The sequence below is a fragment of the Hyla sarda genome, chromosome 3 (assembly GCF_029499605.1).
Source record: "Hyla sarda isolate aHylSar1 chromosome 3, aHylSar1.hap1, whole genome shotgun sequence".
In the NCBI taxonomy this organism is placed as follows: Eukaryota; Metazoa; Chordata; class Amphibia; order Anura; family Hylidae; genus Hyla; species Hyla sarda.
The window spans coordinates 319,486,421-319,504,401 of NC_079191.1; the positions used below are offsets into that span (position 1 = coordinate 319,486,421).

General features: G+C 42.2%; 1 protein-coding gene across 2 annotated transcripts in view; it reads left to right on the forward strand.

Moving 5' to 3' along the window:
* Positions 1–17,981, forward strand: part of SMYD3 (SET and MYND domain containing 3) — an 815,165-nt gene that overhangs the window by 524,420 nt on the left and 272,764 nt on the right. For both annotated transcript variants that reach the window (XM_056567174.1, XM_056567173.1), the window contains exon 6: positions 13,136–13,203. In XM_056567174.1, the coding sequence (XP_056423149.1) occupies positions 13,136–13,203 (68 nt within the window). The remainder of the gene's footprint in view (positions 1–13,135; positions 13,204–17,981) is intronic.

Genomic DNA, 17,981 nt, shown 5'->3' on the forward strand with positions numbered 1-17,981 from the left:
TACGCTGCGGAAAATCCGCTGCAAGCCCCATTGAAGTCAGTAGGGACTGCGGCGGATTTTCTGCTATGGACAGTCGAAAAGAGCCCGCCCACTTTCAAATACGCAGGGGAAAACCCGTGTGAACGCACCCTATGGCTAAGTTTACGCTTGTTTTTTTTTCTGGCAGTTTTTGGATATCTTCCACTGCAGTTTTTGAGCCAAAGCCAGAAATGTATTCAAAAGGAATATGACATATAAAGGAAGGACTTACACTTCTCCTCCCTTATGGATCCACTTCTGACTTTGGCTCAAAAACTGCAGTGGCAGATTTCCCAAAACTGCCAGAAAAAAACCAAGTGGAAACTTAGCTTTTAAAACCATGTGTACACATTTTTGGCTGTCAGGAAAAGTACACTGAATCATTTGGTGGAGCCAATGCATTGGCTGCTAAAGTTGACTTTACATAATACAGAACACAGGTTTGTTGTGTTTCTAAAGGGCCCTGGATACTGTGTTGAAAAATGAAACAGTCTGTTGAAGGATTTTTCTAAAGATAAACAATCTGTTCTCAAATAAACATTCTGCCGTTGCATGCAGTCATTTTATATGAATATCACAACTCTGTGTTCACCTAACAAACAGTAATACTGCTAACATACTATCTTGGGGCTTAATGAATATGTACAAGTAATGTTAATGGCGCAGTCTATTTCTAATTTATTAAGACAATTACCACGCTCAATAATCTTTGATAATAGTGGAAACAGCCAGATTAAGGCTGCCTGGAAGACTGGGGGACTTCATTAGGATGACCTCCCCCCCCCCCCCCCCCCCCGACAGTCCCCCTTCCCTTCCACTGAGACTTGTTGCGGGTCTGTCAAATAAGGAACAGACTGAGACCAAAAATAGGCCTGGGCATTTTAGACTGTCACCTTTTTTTTTTTTTTTTTGGTGGGTGTCACAGGAGTCAGGCCCCCGTTAAAATAAAATGGGCTGCTTGGTCTAAAATCCCTTCAGTTCAAGTCACTCTTTCCAGCTGTTGCAAAGCTACAACACCCAATATGTCTGGAGAGCTTCAGGCATTAAAGGAGGTGTAGTTTTGTAACAGCTAGAGCCTCAAATTGGGGTACAGTTTCATCCATTATTACAGCAAAACTTAGAAGTGACGAGAGATTTAATGGGACAGTCAGTAGAATACACAAGTCACATAAAATGACTCACAGGAGACGTCTTCTCTGTTGTCTTTCCTTTTCTTCTTCATCTGGTCCAGACGCCATGTCTTCTTCCAGCTCCATCTTCCTCTGTAAAGTTCGACGCCGGGACATCATTGGTTCCTCACTTTGCTAGCCGCTCCTCATCCTCTGTATAAAGACAACAATTATTATAACCCTTCAAGAGACTGTGCTTCCTAAATATAATACTGCCAAACCCTGTGTACCCTGTATATTATACTGCCAAACATCATGCCCTCTAAAATTACAACCACACACTGTGTCTTCCGTAGTGTGCACAGAACAGCAGCATCCAATTGAAAACAAACGAAATTCTGCTGGCGGAAGTTCATAGTGTGGACGAGCCATAATTCTCCCCCCCCCCCCCCCCAAACAACCTTAGGTGTGCAGTACAAGTCCCCCCACATTGGGCGAGCAGTACAAGTCCCCCCACATTGGGCGTGCAGTACAAGTCCCCCCACATTAGGCGTGCAGTACAAGTCCCCCCACATTAGGTGTGCAGTACAAGTCCCCCCACTTTAGGTGTGCAGTACAAGTCCCCCCACATTAGCAGTACAGTTCCCCCACATTAGGTGCAGTATAGTTTCCCCCACATTATGTGCAGTATAGTTCCCCACATTAGGTGCAGTATAGTTCCCCCACATTAGGTGCAGTATAGTTCCCCCACATTAGGTGCAGTACAGTTCCCCACATTAGTTGCAGTATTGTTTCCCCACATTGGGTGCAGTATAGTTTCCCCACATTAGGTGCAGTATAGTTTCCCCACATTAGGTGCAGTACAGTTTCCCCCACATTAGGTGCAGTACAGTTTCCCCCACATTAGGTGCAGTACAGTTCCCCCACATGAGATGCAGTACAATTCCCCACATAGGGTGCAGTATAGTTCCCCCAAATTAGGTGCAGTATAGTTTCCCCCACATTAGGTGCAGTATAGTTCCCCCACATTAGGTGCAGTATAGTTCCCCCCACATTAGGTGCAGTAAAGTTCCCCTACATTAGGTGCAGTATAGTTCCCCCACATCAGGTGCAGTATAGTTCCCCCACATCACGTGCAGTATAGTTCCCCCACATCACGTGCAGTATAGTTCCCCCACATTAGGTGCAGTATAGTTCCCCCACAGACATACAGCCTTCAGCCATATACAGTGTATGGCTGGAGGCTGTATGTCTGTGTACTGCCCCACTTCAGTGTCCGACCACCTCTCCTCCATGGGCCATAGCAGTAGGTCCCGGGACCGGAGTAGCAGTGGTTGGAACACTGAAGATGATGTGCTGGTGACTTACCATACCCGCGCATCCTCCTCACTGCTCCGCTCTTCTCCTATGGGCGCACGCATGGGACATCAGTGACGTCCCTGCATGCGCTACATCCCGGCGGCCCCTGCGTTTTTAAAGTTAATGCTGGGCCGCAGAGAGGTAACGGACATCCTTGTGTCCTGAAAAGATTTTTTGGGACACAGGGATGTCTCAAATGTAACAGGGGCCCCCTGGAGGCTCAGGGGCCAGAGCAGGCGCTCCAGGAGCTTCAATGATGATCCGGCCCTGAAAACAGCTGAATATGGAATATTGTTTATTATTAGTAAAGTCCATACCTTCATGTCCATTTCAGGATGCCATAAAACCCCAAAGAGAACCTATTAAGTACTAAGGCTATGTTCACATCAGCATTATGCAAATCTGTAATGAAATGTCTAATATTTTCACATAATGGAGGTCATTCTTAATGGATCTGAAACTGATGTTAAAGGAAGCCAACGGTCCATTATATTAGAATGATTATGTAAAATTAAATAAAAAATAACACTATTAACATCCGTTAATATCCGTTAAAACATCTATTTATCACCATTATGTTTACTAATTTTTGGTATTGGTATCAATTTAAGGGGAAGTGTGGCAAAATATTGACCTATATACTCAGGTCAAGTTCTGGGGAAAAAGTGTAGGAACTCACTAGGGATCGACCGATTATCGGTTTGGCCGATATTATCGCCCGATAATCGCGATTTTGGACATTATCGGTATCGGCAATTACCTTGCCGATATGCCGATAATGCCCCGCCCCCAGACCAGAGACGACCATCGCCGCCGCTGCCCCATTGCCTCCCCCCATCCTCTGCCCACATACTGCCACCGCTGCCCCATCGCCTCCCCCCATCCCCGGTGTTATAATTACCTGTTCCCGGGTGTCTGCGATCCTTCTGGCTCCTGCGCTATTGCTGTGCGCTGCGCTGCGTAATGACGAGTGACGTCCCCAACGCATCACTACGCACAGTGACAGCGCAGGACGCCGACGGAGCCAGAAGGATCACAGACCCCCGGGAACAGGTAATTATAACACTGCGGATGGGGGGAGGCGATGGGGCTGTGGCGGCATGTGGGCAGAGGATAGGGGGGAGGCGAGGGGGCAGCAGCATGTGGCCAGAGGATGGGGGGAGGCAATGGGGCAGCGGCGGCAGTATGTGGGCAGAGGATGGGGGGGAGGCGATGGGGCAACTGTGGTGGTTAGACTCAGGACAGGCAGGGGGAGAGAAGCGTGCAGCAGCGGCGGCGGTCTCTGGCACCGCAAAAGCCGCTGCAGTTCATTGATTTAAAGTGCCCACTTTAAATCATTAATCTGCAATGGCTTCTGCCCCGCCGGGGGGGGGTTGAAATAGCCGATAACTTATACCGGAATATCGGTATAAGTTATCGGCTTTCGGCCTGAAAGGTGACATATTATCGGTATGGGCCCTAAAAAAACGATATTGGCTGATCCCTAGTACTCACCCAATATTTGCGCTCAAGGGCTGGTCCTGCAGGACTCCTGCTAATGGGAACAGTGTTTCTGCTGTGTAAAAAATTGCAGGAACCCAGTTCTCATGCTTTCTTGCAGGACTTGAGCTCTGCATATATTGTATAATTATATGGGGGATCAATGGGAGGGGTGATCTTATTTGGATTTGTTCTGTGTAGTGATGGTGTTTATTGCGTAAATACAGTGAACGGACAGATTTTGTGACAGGTTTTCAGCCTTTTTAGGTCTATATTCTCTGAGAAGACCAATCCCATAGCGAGCACTTTTATTGCAATGTTGAGTGGTCCTATCAAATAGGTTTTACAGTAAAGGATACTTGATCAAATATAAAAATAGGGTTGTGTGCCTAATTATTCTCATAGACTTGTTGACCATCATTCAATTACACCCACACTCCTCCTTGTTAGTTGACACATTAGGCTATTTTGAAGTATACAGAAAGGACCAGGACCAGACAAATTACTTCAAGCAGCCCTGAGGAAATGGTTTTCATGGCTGACTCTCAATATATACAGGAGATGTGCACTTTAGAAATGTTAAGAATTACACACAAAGAACAACCCATCAATAAGATTTAGTAGATTGTGATTTTGGTACTGTGGGGCAGTTTGACTACAGTGCTCTTAATAGTCCTGCCTACTTGATATAGACCTGCAGTAGGAAGTGGTATCTAATTCATTATTCTGTTAAGGTACATTTACACGTTGGTAAATTTTTATTACAAATGACTTCAATGGGCCCATGAAAAATCCGCGATAGTGGCAGATTTCCAGACTGACGGTGGACCCATTGAAGTGAATGGTAGTGAAACTCGTAACGGGGAACCTGCTGCGAGTTTCACTACCATTTACTTCAATGAGTCCACTTGCAACCTGTAAATCTCCCACTATCATGGGTTTTTCGCTGGTTTATTGAAATGAATTACAACAAAAGTTTATCAATGTGGGAACGTACTCTTTGGGTATTTTTACTCATCCTTGAAACAGAACTGCAACTCTGTCTGTTTGAGTGGTTGCTGAATATAAGCACAAGCCCACTGTTCCTTCATTCCTTAACACCTCACACAAGCTCAGTAAGAAATAATTTCTCTAAATTTTCAACGCAATAATAAAATAATTAAATGTCTAAACCACCAGTGAGCGAAAGAAAAGACCTGGTAACTCTGCCACACACGTACTGAGTTCCCCTTGAAGTGTCTTTGGATGTAATTACCACCTACCGTACTTGTTTAGCAATTTATATATTTTTAGCACTTAGGTTTTATCATCTAAGGGGTTATTGTACAAAAATAATCATTTACCTTACTAGTTTGTGATCTTTGCTGTGTGCAGTGGTGAAAGCAGAGCAGTTTGTTAAATCTCAGCAGACATCTGGTTCATTTATTCTTTGATACATCGTAGTATTTTAGCATATCAAACAGTTTCACCAGCATCTGATGTTTACCGCATGATTTGCATAATCCATTACGATATATTTTGAATACAGCCAGCGGCTTATGGTTTACATTATTAGAATATTTTAATATACTAATATCCCAGCAGATCAATACGAGATCTGGTCTAACTTGGGCATTTTCAGGTCACTTGACTTGTTTGTCAGTTTTATATTCATTATGTAGATTAAGTTTTGCCCCCCAAAAAAGAAGGTCAACAAATAAAATGAAAGAAGTTAAATTTTAATAAATGTCAAATTCTAAATTTAGTTTCAAATACCACATAGTTACATAGTTTAGAAGGTTAAAAAAAATGACAAGAGTCCATCAAGTTCAACCTATAACCCTACTGTGTTGATTCAGAGGAAGGCAAAAAACCTTCTATGAGGCTGAATAGAAGGACAATTATAGAATAAATCCCTGGATCAGTATTCTATACTCATAAACCTAGAATCCATAAGTTGTGATAATATATTTTTACAGAAAAGCCCCATTTCACAGAGATTCTTTTTCTTATTGCTGTAAATGAATTTTTAAATGTGTTTTCTAACACTGTAGAAAATTTAGGTTAAATATGTGTGAAATATTTGTGTCATAAGATGGCCATGGTTCCTTTAGTTCTCTCCACACTCTCCTGTGTAATTGTCACAATGAATCCCAACATTTGCTGCTTCTTAGTATATATTCCTTTTTTTTATCTAACAAAACATATGTTGGACGTCTTGTGGCCAGTCCAGAATCATTGTCAACAGCTTTATATGAAACATAGATTGCATCTAAGCAGTCATAGTCTCTAAGAGCTAAAAGCAAACAAGACAGCACTCTATAGCGTAAAACCAACAGGACAAGGGGAAATGTCAGGTGTGAATAGCGCTTACCCCCGTGGTTGTGCACACCATACACAACAATGGAAACATCATATACGATCAGGTTCTCCTGATGAATAGGAACTTGAAAGGACACTTCAAAACATAAGTGCAGGGTATCCGGTGCTGGAATGGACCGACAACCAAGTAAAAACAAATGGCATTTATTGGACCAGCATGCAACGTTGCATGCTGGTTTAATAAACGCCATTTGCTTTTACCTGGTTATCGGTCCATTCTAGCACCAGATAGCCTGCACTTATGTTCTGAAGTGTCCTTTCAAGTCTGATATCATAGTCACTTGTCATTGTAATTACAAGTAATAAAATAAATGTGAGAAACAATAAGAGAATTCATAAGGGGCCGGGATGCATTTCTGAAGAGTAATAGGATTACAGGTTTTGGATACTAGATTTATAGAGACAGAACTTTAACCCCTTAAGGACCAAGGGCGTATAGGTACGCCTTTGCCCCCTGGTACGCCCGTGGGAATTTCGGTCCCTGCCGCACGCTAGGCGGGGAGCGGACGGGAGTGACTGCTGATATCTATCAGCAGGCACCCCGCGCAAATGCCCAGGGGGGTCATCAGACCCCCCCCCCCATGTCGGTGATCGCTGCAAATCGCAAGTGTGAATTCACTTCCGGGTCATACGGGTCTATGGTGACCCGGAATATAACGGGGATCGCGGTTGTCCAAGACACCCACGATCCCCCTGAAGGCATAGGAGTGAGGTGGCAGGGGTGCCACCCCTCCTATCCCTGCTATTGGTGGTCTAGACGCGACCACCTATAGAAGATCAGGGGCGCGGGGCTTTACTTTCGGTTTCCCCGTTCTGCCCACCCACAATAGGCGGGGCAGAACGGGGAACCGACAGAGGACCGGCGCCGACGTCCACTTACCCCGCGGGCGAGGCTGCGGGCGACCATCGGTGGAGGAGATCGGAGTCTGGCGATGTCGTGCGGCAGGCTCCCTGGATCCGACGGAAGCCGGTAAGTTGCCTAGCAACATCTGGATGGTACAGTTTGAGACCACTATACAGTGGTCTCTAAACTGTAACCCTCCAGATGTTGCAAAACTACAACTCCCAGCATGCCCAGACAGCTGTTAGGGCATGCAGGGATTTGTAGTTTTGCAACAGCTGGAGGGCCCCAGTTTGGAGATCACTGGCAGTGATCTCTAACTGTGGCCCTCCAGATGTTGCAAAACTGCAGCTCCTAGCATGCCCAAACAGCAGTTTGCTGTCAGGGCATGCTGGGATTTGTAGTTTTGCACAGTTTGGAGATCTCTAAATTGTAGCCCTCCAGATGTTGCAAAACTGCAAATCCCAGCATGCCCTAACAGCAAACAGCTGTCTCGGCATGCTGGGAGTTGTAGTCTTGTACCTCCAGCTGTTGCATAACTACATCTCCCAGCATGCCCTTTGGCGATCAGTACATGCTGTGAGTTGTAGTTTTGCAACAGCTGGAGGCACACTGGTTGGTAAATACTGAGTTAGGTAACAGAACCTAACTGAAGGTTTTCCAACCAATGTGCCTCCAGCTGTTGCAAAAGTACAACTCCCAGCATGCACGGTTTGTCAGTACATGCTGGGAGTTGTAGTTTTGAAACAGCTGGAAGTTGTAGCTGCAGGCTTTATCAATTCATACAGATCAATGCAGAACCATAGAAAAGTATGTTAACATGTATTAAAAATATTTGGTATCTCCGCACGCTGCAATTTGCGAACTATTAAAATATAACATTATTTATCCCATATGTTGAATGGCATAAATAAATACAAACCCCACAACTGTGTATTTTTAATCACATCATATCTAAGAAGAAATGGAGTAAAAAGCAATCAAAAAGTCTGATCAATTCCAAAATGGTACCAATAAAACTACAGATACACCACGCAAAAAATACAGAAGAATACAGATGGAAAAATAAAAAAGTTACAAGGGTTAGAAAATGGAAATTTTAAGAAAAAAAAGTTTCTAAAAAGTTTAAGAATTTAAAAGTTGTAAACATGATGGAAACTATCCAAATTGGATGTTGTAATCGTGCCAAGCTAAAGAATCAAGGTAAATCGTTAACAGCATAAATAAGATGCTTATTTATTTATTATTTTAATTCCACCTTACAATTTTTTTTTTTCTGTTTACGAGGCATATGTTCTGGAAAAAACTAGGGCAGTCGTTACAAAGTACAATTGGTCCTGCAAAATAAACGAGCCTTCATATGCTGTGTAGATAAAAAAAAGTATTATGGCTATTAAAGTACGGGGAGATAAAAATGAAAGTGCAAAAACGAAAATCGACAAAGTTCTTAAGGGGTTAAACTGAGTGCCAAGCATTTGAACTTTTAAATTTCACATTTGTGGCCTGATCACTTTAAACACAGTTTAATGGGAAGGTATATAAACACCAAAACACATGATACAAACACTTTTTTTTATCCAGATTAAATAAATCAAAAAACAAACACAAAATGGTCAGAAAATCAATAGTGATTGTATTAGCCTTTATGTGCCCTTTTCTAATATGTAAATGTCACATGAATAAATTATGTGGAAAGCTATGAAAATATAGTTAGTGACCTGTCAAATCAGAGTGCACATCATCAGTTTTACAAGATTTCATTAATAATGAAAGAAAATGAGAAATCCAGTTGCTGCGTACATTTTACATTCAGTCTTCTCATGAGCAAAGGTTATAGGAAAATGTATGTATTGTGACTTTACACTGAGATTATATTTCCCACTAAAAGAACCTATTGTTTGGAGTTCCCGCTACTATGTGATAAATATTAGATGTTCCCAAGATACAACTCGGACACTGTACATTGGGCAACTATGTAGACAATAGATTAATGGCTGTTATATTTGGAATATCAAGAACTGGCTATAATAGGAATACAAGGATGTCATCAATCTAGAGCAATATAGGACTGTCTAGTTATAGATCTGGGATACAAACACTTTGTAAGCAAAATATGAGGACAGTCTGCTTCATGGAGTTCTATGGTTCAGCCACACCAATTACAAACAGGTGCATAAAGTCAAGCACACAGCCATGCAATGTCCGTAGACAAATATTGGTATGAATATGGATTGTACTGTAGAGCTTGTAAAGTGACATTACCCCCTGTAGGGGATTGCCCATTTTGGCGACCAGGACTGAAGCGCATTTTTCAAATCTGACATGTTGCTTTATGTGGCAATGCGTGAAATGCGTTTCTGAGTCTGTTATTGTAACACATTGGCCCAGATTCCTCAATCTGTCTGAATCCAAAACTGTCTGGTTTTGCCCATAATATTCAATCACAGAAAGCTGTGGTTGTTATGGGCAAATCACTCCAGTTTTTTTCTCGTTCATGAACACACAATGCCCCCTCCATTCATGTCTCTGGGAGGGGGCGTGACTGCTCCCATAGACATGAATGAAAGGGGCATGGCGTGACACCGGACCCCCCGCAATCAGACGTTTTATCCCCTATCCTTTGAATAGGAGATAACATGTCTAGGGGCAGAGTACCTCTTTAATGTCTGACCACACCTATATCCCATCCCCTTTTAACCCTACTCCTCCTAATGTAGATTGCAGGTCTATATGAGAAGAAAAAATAACTCTTTGCTGCAAGGACAGTCTTAACGCTTTTGACAAATGCAAATAAAACATAAAGAATAAAATAATTATTTTAAACCCCAGATCCATGTACTGTATGTATTGAAAGTAGTCAGCTGACACACTGTGAATAGTCGGCCCAGTGCTTTACAGTCATGGCCACCTTTATTTGCAGCAATGTGTTACAATAAAAAATGAATAAAAATTCAGCATAGCCACAGTTGCACAAAACATACCAAAAAATGATGATTATAAAAGATATGGCCCTGATTTACTAAGAGTGGAATGTAATTTTCTTTGTGGGTTTTAATTATTTTTCCATGGTATTTACCGTATATACTCGAGTATAAGCCGACCCGAGTATAAGCCGAGACCCCTAATTTCAACCCAAAATCCCAGGAAAAGTTATTGACTCGAGTATAAGCCTAGGGTGGGAAATACCTCATCCCCCCTGTCATCATCCAGACCCGTCATTAACATCCTCATCATCATCCCCTTGTCATCATCCCACACATCCCCCCTTCTACATCCCCTTATCATCCCACACATCCCCCCTTCATCATCCCCTTGTCATCATCCCACACATCCCCCCTTCATCATCCCCTTATCATCCCGCACATCCCCCCTTCATCATCCCCTTATCATCCCACACATCCCCCCTTCATCATCCCCTTATCATCCCACACATCCCCCCTTCATCATCCCCTTGTAATCATCCCACACCCCCCCCTTCATCATCCCCACCCCCCTTCATCATCCCCACACCCCCCCTTCATCATCCTCTTCTCATCATTCGCCCTCAGTGGTCTTCAACCTGCGGACCTCCAGAGGTTTCAAAACTACAACTCCCAGCAAGCCCGGGCAGCCATCGGCTGTCCGGGCTTGCTGGGAGTTGTAGTTTTGAAACCTCCGGAGGTCCGCAGGTTGAAGACCACTGCGGCCTTCAACATCATCCAGCCCCCCTCTCACCCCCTTTAGTTCTGAGTACTCACCTCCGCTCAGCGCTGGTCCGGTCCTGCAGGGCTGTCCGGAGAGGAGGTGGTCCAGTGAGGAGGTGGTCCGGGCTGCTATCTTCACCGGGGGCGCCTCTTCTCCGCGCTTCCGGCCCGGAATAGAGGCGTTGCCTTGACAATGACGCAGAAGTACGTTGGCAATGAACGCACCTCTGCGTCGTTGTCACGGCAACGTGACTATTCTGAGGCCGGGCCCGAAGCGCTTAGAAGAGGCCTCCCCGGTGAAGATAGCAGCCCGGAACCAGTATCCCACCGGACCACCTCCTCACCGGACAGTCCTGCAGGACCGGACCAGCGCCGAGCGGAGGTGAGTACTCAGAACTAAAGGGGGTGAGAGGGGGCTGGATGATGTTGAAGGCCACAGTGGACTTCAACCTGCGGACCTCCGGAGGTTTCAAAACTACAACTCCCAGCAAGCCCGGACAGCCGATGGCTGCCCGGGCTTGCTGGGAGTTGTAGTTTTGAAACCTCTGGAGGTCCGCAGGTTGAAGACCACTGCGGGTGGGGGAGTTCACTCGAGTATAAGCCGAGGGGGGTGTTTTCAGCACGAAAAATCGTGCTGAAAAACTCGGCTTATACTCGAGTATATACGGTACTAATGATTCCCTACATTTTGCATCATTTACAACTGCTCTGAGTTGTGGGGTTTTCCTCAGATCAAATCCACCACATTTTCTGTGAAAACCTTTGTAAATATGTTGTTTTTTTTTTTTTTTTTTTTTTTTTTATGTCGGGGACCTTTTCTCAGAGGTCATGCCCTCTTTTCAGGTTTTCTGAGTAAAATGGAAAATTGGTCGGGTTTTTTCTTTTTTTTTATGCGCAAATTTTGGTGCACAACCCAACAAAATAATATATAAGGAAATAGGTGTGCACATATGCTATTTTCTACAAACCATTCTCCTTTTTATGTTTCCCATGGCCCACATAATGTATAAACATTTATACACCCATCTTTTCTAAGCTGCTGACACACAGGATGAAGTTAGTGTAGTTCATAATATAGTGTCTGTAAGTGTGTGATGGTGACATCACTAGTCAGGTGTGCAAAGGGAACCAGTCCTGCATCAATGGATGGAGCGACTTCTGGGTGGGAGAGAGATCATTTTGCAACAGCTGTAGGCACCCTGGTTAGAAAACACTGGTCTTTTGAATGGATGCAGCTAATCTGGGTTTCAATGGGTGGGGTGGTTGATGTGTGGGAGGGTGGAAAGTGACCTCACGCTTATAAACAAGGAACTATGGGATGTGTAGTTTAAGAGACCGAACTCCAACATGAAATACCCAGTTCACAAACAGCTAGTCCCAGTATTATGGTAACCTCACAACATAGCCATTTAGCCCCAAGACAAGCATGGATCCTTTCTAAGCATGTCCATTACTGTCTGCCAGGTACATACTAAAATCACCTTATGGTGGATAACCCCTTTAATGAGATTGTACCTTAGATTTCCTTTCACATTCTACACCTTAATCGGTCAACCTCTTTTCCTGACTTTTCCTACTACTGGTTACATTTTTGAGTTTCCCACCCCTTCCCTGTACTCTGCAGCCTGTACTTTACTGACCAGTGCAAGCTCTCTCTGGTACTTCACATTCTTCTTGGTAAATCTTCCCCATTGCCTCTGTTTTATTGGTTTAAAATCCATATCCATTTAAATAAATATATTACCAGAAGCTTATCTACATACAGTAGGTGACAACATGTTCCAGCAACAGGAAACAATGTTTTATTTGCAACTCTACAGTAGCATTTATTTTGTGAATTGATATATTTTCTTTCTAAACCTTTAAAAATCATTAGCTGCTGTTAATGGAGCTAGTCACTAAACGTGCCAATTAATAAAAGCATTGCTCTAAGCTTGCCCAGGCCACACACTTTTACTGCATCTTCTTAACAAGCTCCAGTCTGTAAACCAAGAAGAGCTTGGTTTCCCATTGAATAGGTCCCCTTTTTCTCCATTAATTAAGAACACCTTCTTCCAATATTTTCCTTGCTGAATGGAGCCAGTATACCCTTTGAGAAATGCTTGAAAAATTGCAGGAGACTGGGAGCCACGTGTGATACTTGGCTCTTTTTCCGGTGCTGGCACTGGGTGTTTTATGATCCTCTACAGCAATTTGCTGAATGCTATAGACTTTATTTATTGAATGTTTCTTTTCCTTCAGGTCAAAACCCACTAATCCCAGATTTTCTTTGCTTGTTTTTACAGCTGACCTGTAACAGCTTTACCATCTGCAATGGAGAGATGCAGGACATTGGTGTTGGCCTGTATCCCAGGTAATGCATAGACTGCCTTATTCATAGTGACTAAATTATTTTTTTTATTTTTTTTAGCTCTTAGGTAGCCAACGGGGTTTATCAGAAGAAAACGACTTCCACTGTTAAATTACAAGGCAAAAAAAAAAAAATTTTGATTTAAAATTTGTTTTCAGAATGCCTCATTACCAGCTGCAGAAATTATTTATGTAGTCCTAAACTGATGGCTTTTTGTTTAAGTTTACCATGTGGCTTTCACTAAGGATAGAGAGAAGTTGAAAGTTAAAACTAGGGGCCTTAGTTTATATTTCATGTCCTACAGTAATATAAGCAGTACAGCGGAAAGAGAGATTTTCAATAGAACCAAATTCTAAACTTTCTCACAGCAGAGCTTATGATTCAATTTTTACCACCCTTCACTTACATTATCTGTAGCCTGCATTGCTTAGTGTAAAAACTTCAGTTTTCTAAAAATTTGTGTACGGCTATATTCACATAGTGTATTTTCAGGCGTAATTTAGATTTAAAAAAAACATCCATAAAATTGTGGAAAATTTTCAACTATTTTAGCAAATTTATGTGCATGCTCTATGTAAGTGGTTCTCCGTGCACACACAGTATTTTTTGCATCTGTAAATAAAAGTGACATTTTTATTTTAATAATAAATACTCCTGCAAATATGCTATTTGAGCATAGCCTAACACAGTATTTTTTGTAGTTTGATCATTTAAGTATGTAGTACAGGAAAATATTATGTTTAATGGGAATGTGTTATCAGAAAACGAAACTTTTGATTTGATGTTTAATAAAAAAAAATGTATTTATCTTTATTTATAAACCCCACAACTGCAGATTTCACACAGTTATTACAATAACAATAGCCTGACACTTTCTGTTGGCACAGATCAGAGCAGAGGAAACTCAGTTAGACAGTATGTTGAGTCACTAAAACATAGTTCAACACAGCACAAATCGCATAGATTACACAGATGTACACAGTTATAATGCTGGTGGCAGATAACTCAGGATTCGCCATTCACAATAGGTGATGGACGCAGCTTACCTCCATACCTTCTATTACCTTCTATGCACAATGACCTCTGAACAGGTCACTGAGAATATGCATTGAAATTTTTTTATGGACATCAGGATGATCTTACATGATGGAGCTGCCACATATGGTAACCACCTATGGTTGGGGACTTAGGGGGAGATTTATCAAAACTAATGTAGAGGAAAAGTTGACCAGTTGCCCAGAGCAAACAATCAGATCGCTACTTTCATTTTACAGAGGCCTTGTTAAAAATTAAAGAAGTGAGATGATTGGTTGCTATAGGCAACTGAGCAACTTTTCCTTTGGACAGGGTTTGATAAATCTCCCCCATCATAAGAATCATTCATGGTAGCCTACACTTCATCTTTACTTGTGAATCATTGACAATCTGCTGCAACCTGCTGCAAGGGATTCACAGTAAACTGGTTGACCAGTTGCCCATAGATCGCTTCTTTCATTTTTTAAATGACCTCTGAAAGAATAAAGAAGAGATCAGATTGGTTGCTATGGGCAACTGGTCAACTTTTCCTCTACATTGGTTTTGATAAATCTCCCCCTAAGTCCCAAAAAAATACAAATAAAATATTAGACTGCCATAGGTGGTTTCCATATGTGGCAGCCCCATCATGTAAAATCATCCTGATGTCCATAAAAATTTTCAATGCATATTCTCAGTGACCTGTTCAGAGGTCATTGTGCATAGAAGGTAATAGAAGGTAAGGAGGTAAGCTGCGTCCATCACCTATTGTGAATGGCGAATCCTGAGTTATCTGCCACCAGCATTATAACTGTGTACATCTGTGTAATCTATATCTCTTAATGAACATAATTTCCAAAGATCATTAGCTCCCAATAAAGGGGCTTTTCAGATGCACAGCAAACACAACTATTACACTTATAATATAAAAGTAAAGCACTTGCTAGCTAGTTTTCATTTTCCTTTTTCACCCTATGTTGACATGTAATTTATATAAAGTTAAACCATATATTAGATGTAACTTTTGGACTGTAATTCATCCATATTTATCTCTCTGATGTTACAACCAAAATGAGGTAGGGGAGGGAACATGGTAATGTATTTCTTTATTTACCTTTGTTAAAGTGTACCTGTCAGAGCACCCAAAAAAAAAAAAATTGTTATATGTTGCTCAGTATCTCATCCTGATCATGTACATGTCATTTTTATGTGTCTATGACCTATATTTTTCTCAGAATTTGCTTTATTTCTGAGTTACCTTAATGTTATTGACTAGAAGTAGAGGGGCGGATCCCTTTCTTCTCCTCAGGTGATAACCACTCCCCCTCCCTCACTCTCCTCAGTCACTCTGTAATCCTTTCCTTTCTGGTTTATGCTATACACACACTGCGTGCTTACAGCTTTTGCAAAACTACAGCTCCCAGCATGCCCACACATCCTTTGAGTTGTAGTTTTGCAAAAGCTGGGGGCATATGATTGGTAAAACTCAGATTTACAGCAGTGTTGCTGCAGGCTGTGTTCCTCCTACTGTTGCAAAACTACAACTCCCAGCATGCCCACACATTATTTGGCTGTGCAGGCATGCTGGGATTTGTTGTTTTGCAACAGCTGGAGGCATATGATTGTAGTCCCCCTGTATTAGATACACACACAGTGTCTTAATTTATTCATACACATGCACATTACCTAGACAACTCAGATTTACACACATACATATATATCTACACACACACACACATATATACATGCAGGGACACTTACTTTTTAAACAAAAAAATCCTCCACTCAGTCCCCATCTTCAGTCACCAGCTTCTTTCATTATCTGCTCACAGGCAGCAGTGTACTCCCACCCCTCCCCCCTTCTCCTCACATAGGAGACTGTGAAGTAAACACAGACAATGAGGGAGACGATCACAGCAGCTTTAGATCTGCAGACCTGTCAATCACGAAGTGGGTCCATAACGTAGGTGATGACGAGTGGACACAGCCAGGCTGGTATGTATCCCAGGAGACAGTTGTTTGACTGGCTTTTTAAATATGAAATACTGAAAATGTTTTTATGAAAGCAGTTGCAAAACCTATTGGTTTTGCATGCTTTACAACATATCAAAAGTTTTTATATCTGACCATGCCCATTTAATGTAATGAAAATTTTAACACAATTGATCTGATTAAGCTAGGTTCACATTGCTGTCGGGCTCTGCTGAAAGGAGCTTCACTGGCTATCCTATCAAAAATACAGGAGTTTAGGGGAGAGAAAATAGTGCATGCACTCAATTTTTACTCTGGTAAACTACTAAGTCCCCAACAGACCCCATTTAAGTTAATGGGACCCATTGATGACCTGGGGAAGTCAGTTGTGCGCCGACCCATTTTGCGGCCATTCAGCGCAGAAAACCTAGCCTTGGAAAGGAAAACCTGCACTGAACCACATAATGAAGAAATGGTCACCAGATCCCACTAGTTTTTTCAGAAAAGGATATGTTTACACATACAAGAGGCAAAGGCAGCTCCCTGAGATGTGCAGATGTGACAACATGTTATCACAGGGAACTAACTGCCTTTGTGAGGGCACATCACTGGTCACATTGAAAAAATGATCCTGGCATTTTGGCTCATCAGTGGTCAAAAGGGTGCTTAGGGGCTAGATGTCTTACTACAGAGACAAGTATGAAGGCATGAAAAACAGAGTTAGAGGGGAAAAAGGATGATGCTGGCACCAGGGATCTGCCAACACATATGAGGTGCTCCCTGGGATGCAGAATCACATAAAAAAAAAAAAAAAATGCTAAACATCCAAAATCATGTGACTACTCTTTTATTTGGGTGATTGGTTCATTTTACTAATGAAAACTAATTAGTGTTTTTTTAAAGGTCAGTTTTTTGTGCTCGATAGTGTATCGATATGTATCGATAGTGTGTCCTAATAGTGTCCTAAGTAACAACTCTATATGGTATTGCATACTCCAAACACTGCTCTCATACAGTGTGCAAATAATGTAGTACAGTGCTCAAAATGTTTCATAAAGTTGCATAAATAGTACTAAATACAAGTATTAGCTTTTTGCACTTGAATTAAACTTTAAAACTGAAAAAAAGGCTTGCCTTTTAAGTGTCACACATCATTCCACTCCAAGCCACAAACACAACGACCCGTATTGGGTTGACCAATTTTGGTGCTATATAATGCGCCTCCACTGGCTTCGTATTTGTCTTTCACTCCTTACTAGTAGGTAGCTTTAGACCCCTTATGTGCCCCCAGCAGTAATCACTTTTCATTCCCTCATATCCCCCTGCAGTAGTCAATTTCAGGCATCTCATATCCATCCCTGGGAGTAATAACTTTTAGTTATTTTACACTGCTCAAAAAAATAAAGGGAACATTAAAATAACACATCCTAGTTCAGAATTAATGAACTTATCGTATGAAATACTTTCATCTTTACATAGCTGAATGTACTGACAACAAAATCACACAAAAAATGATTAATGGAAATCGAATTTATCAACCCATGGAGGTCGGGATATGGAATCACACTCAAAATCAAATTGAAAAACCACACTACAGGCTGATCCAACTTTGATGTAATGTCCTTAAAACAAGTCAAAATGAGGCTCAGTAGTGTGTGGGGCCTCCACGTGCCCGTATGACCTCCCTACAATGCCAGGGCATGCTTCTGATGAGGTGGACAGTCTGTGGTGGATGGAGCAAGACATGATGTCCCAGATGTGCTCAATCGGATTCAGGTCTGGGGAACGGGCGGGCC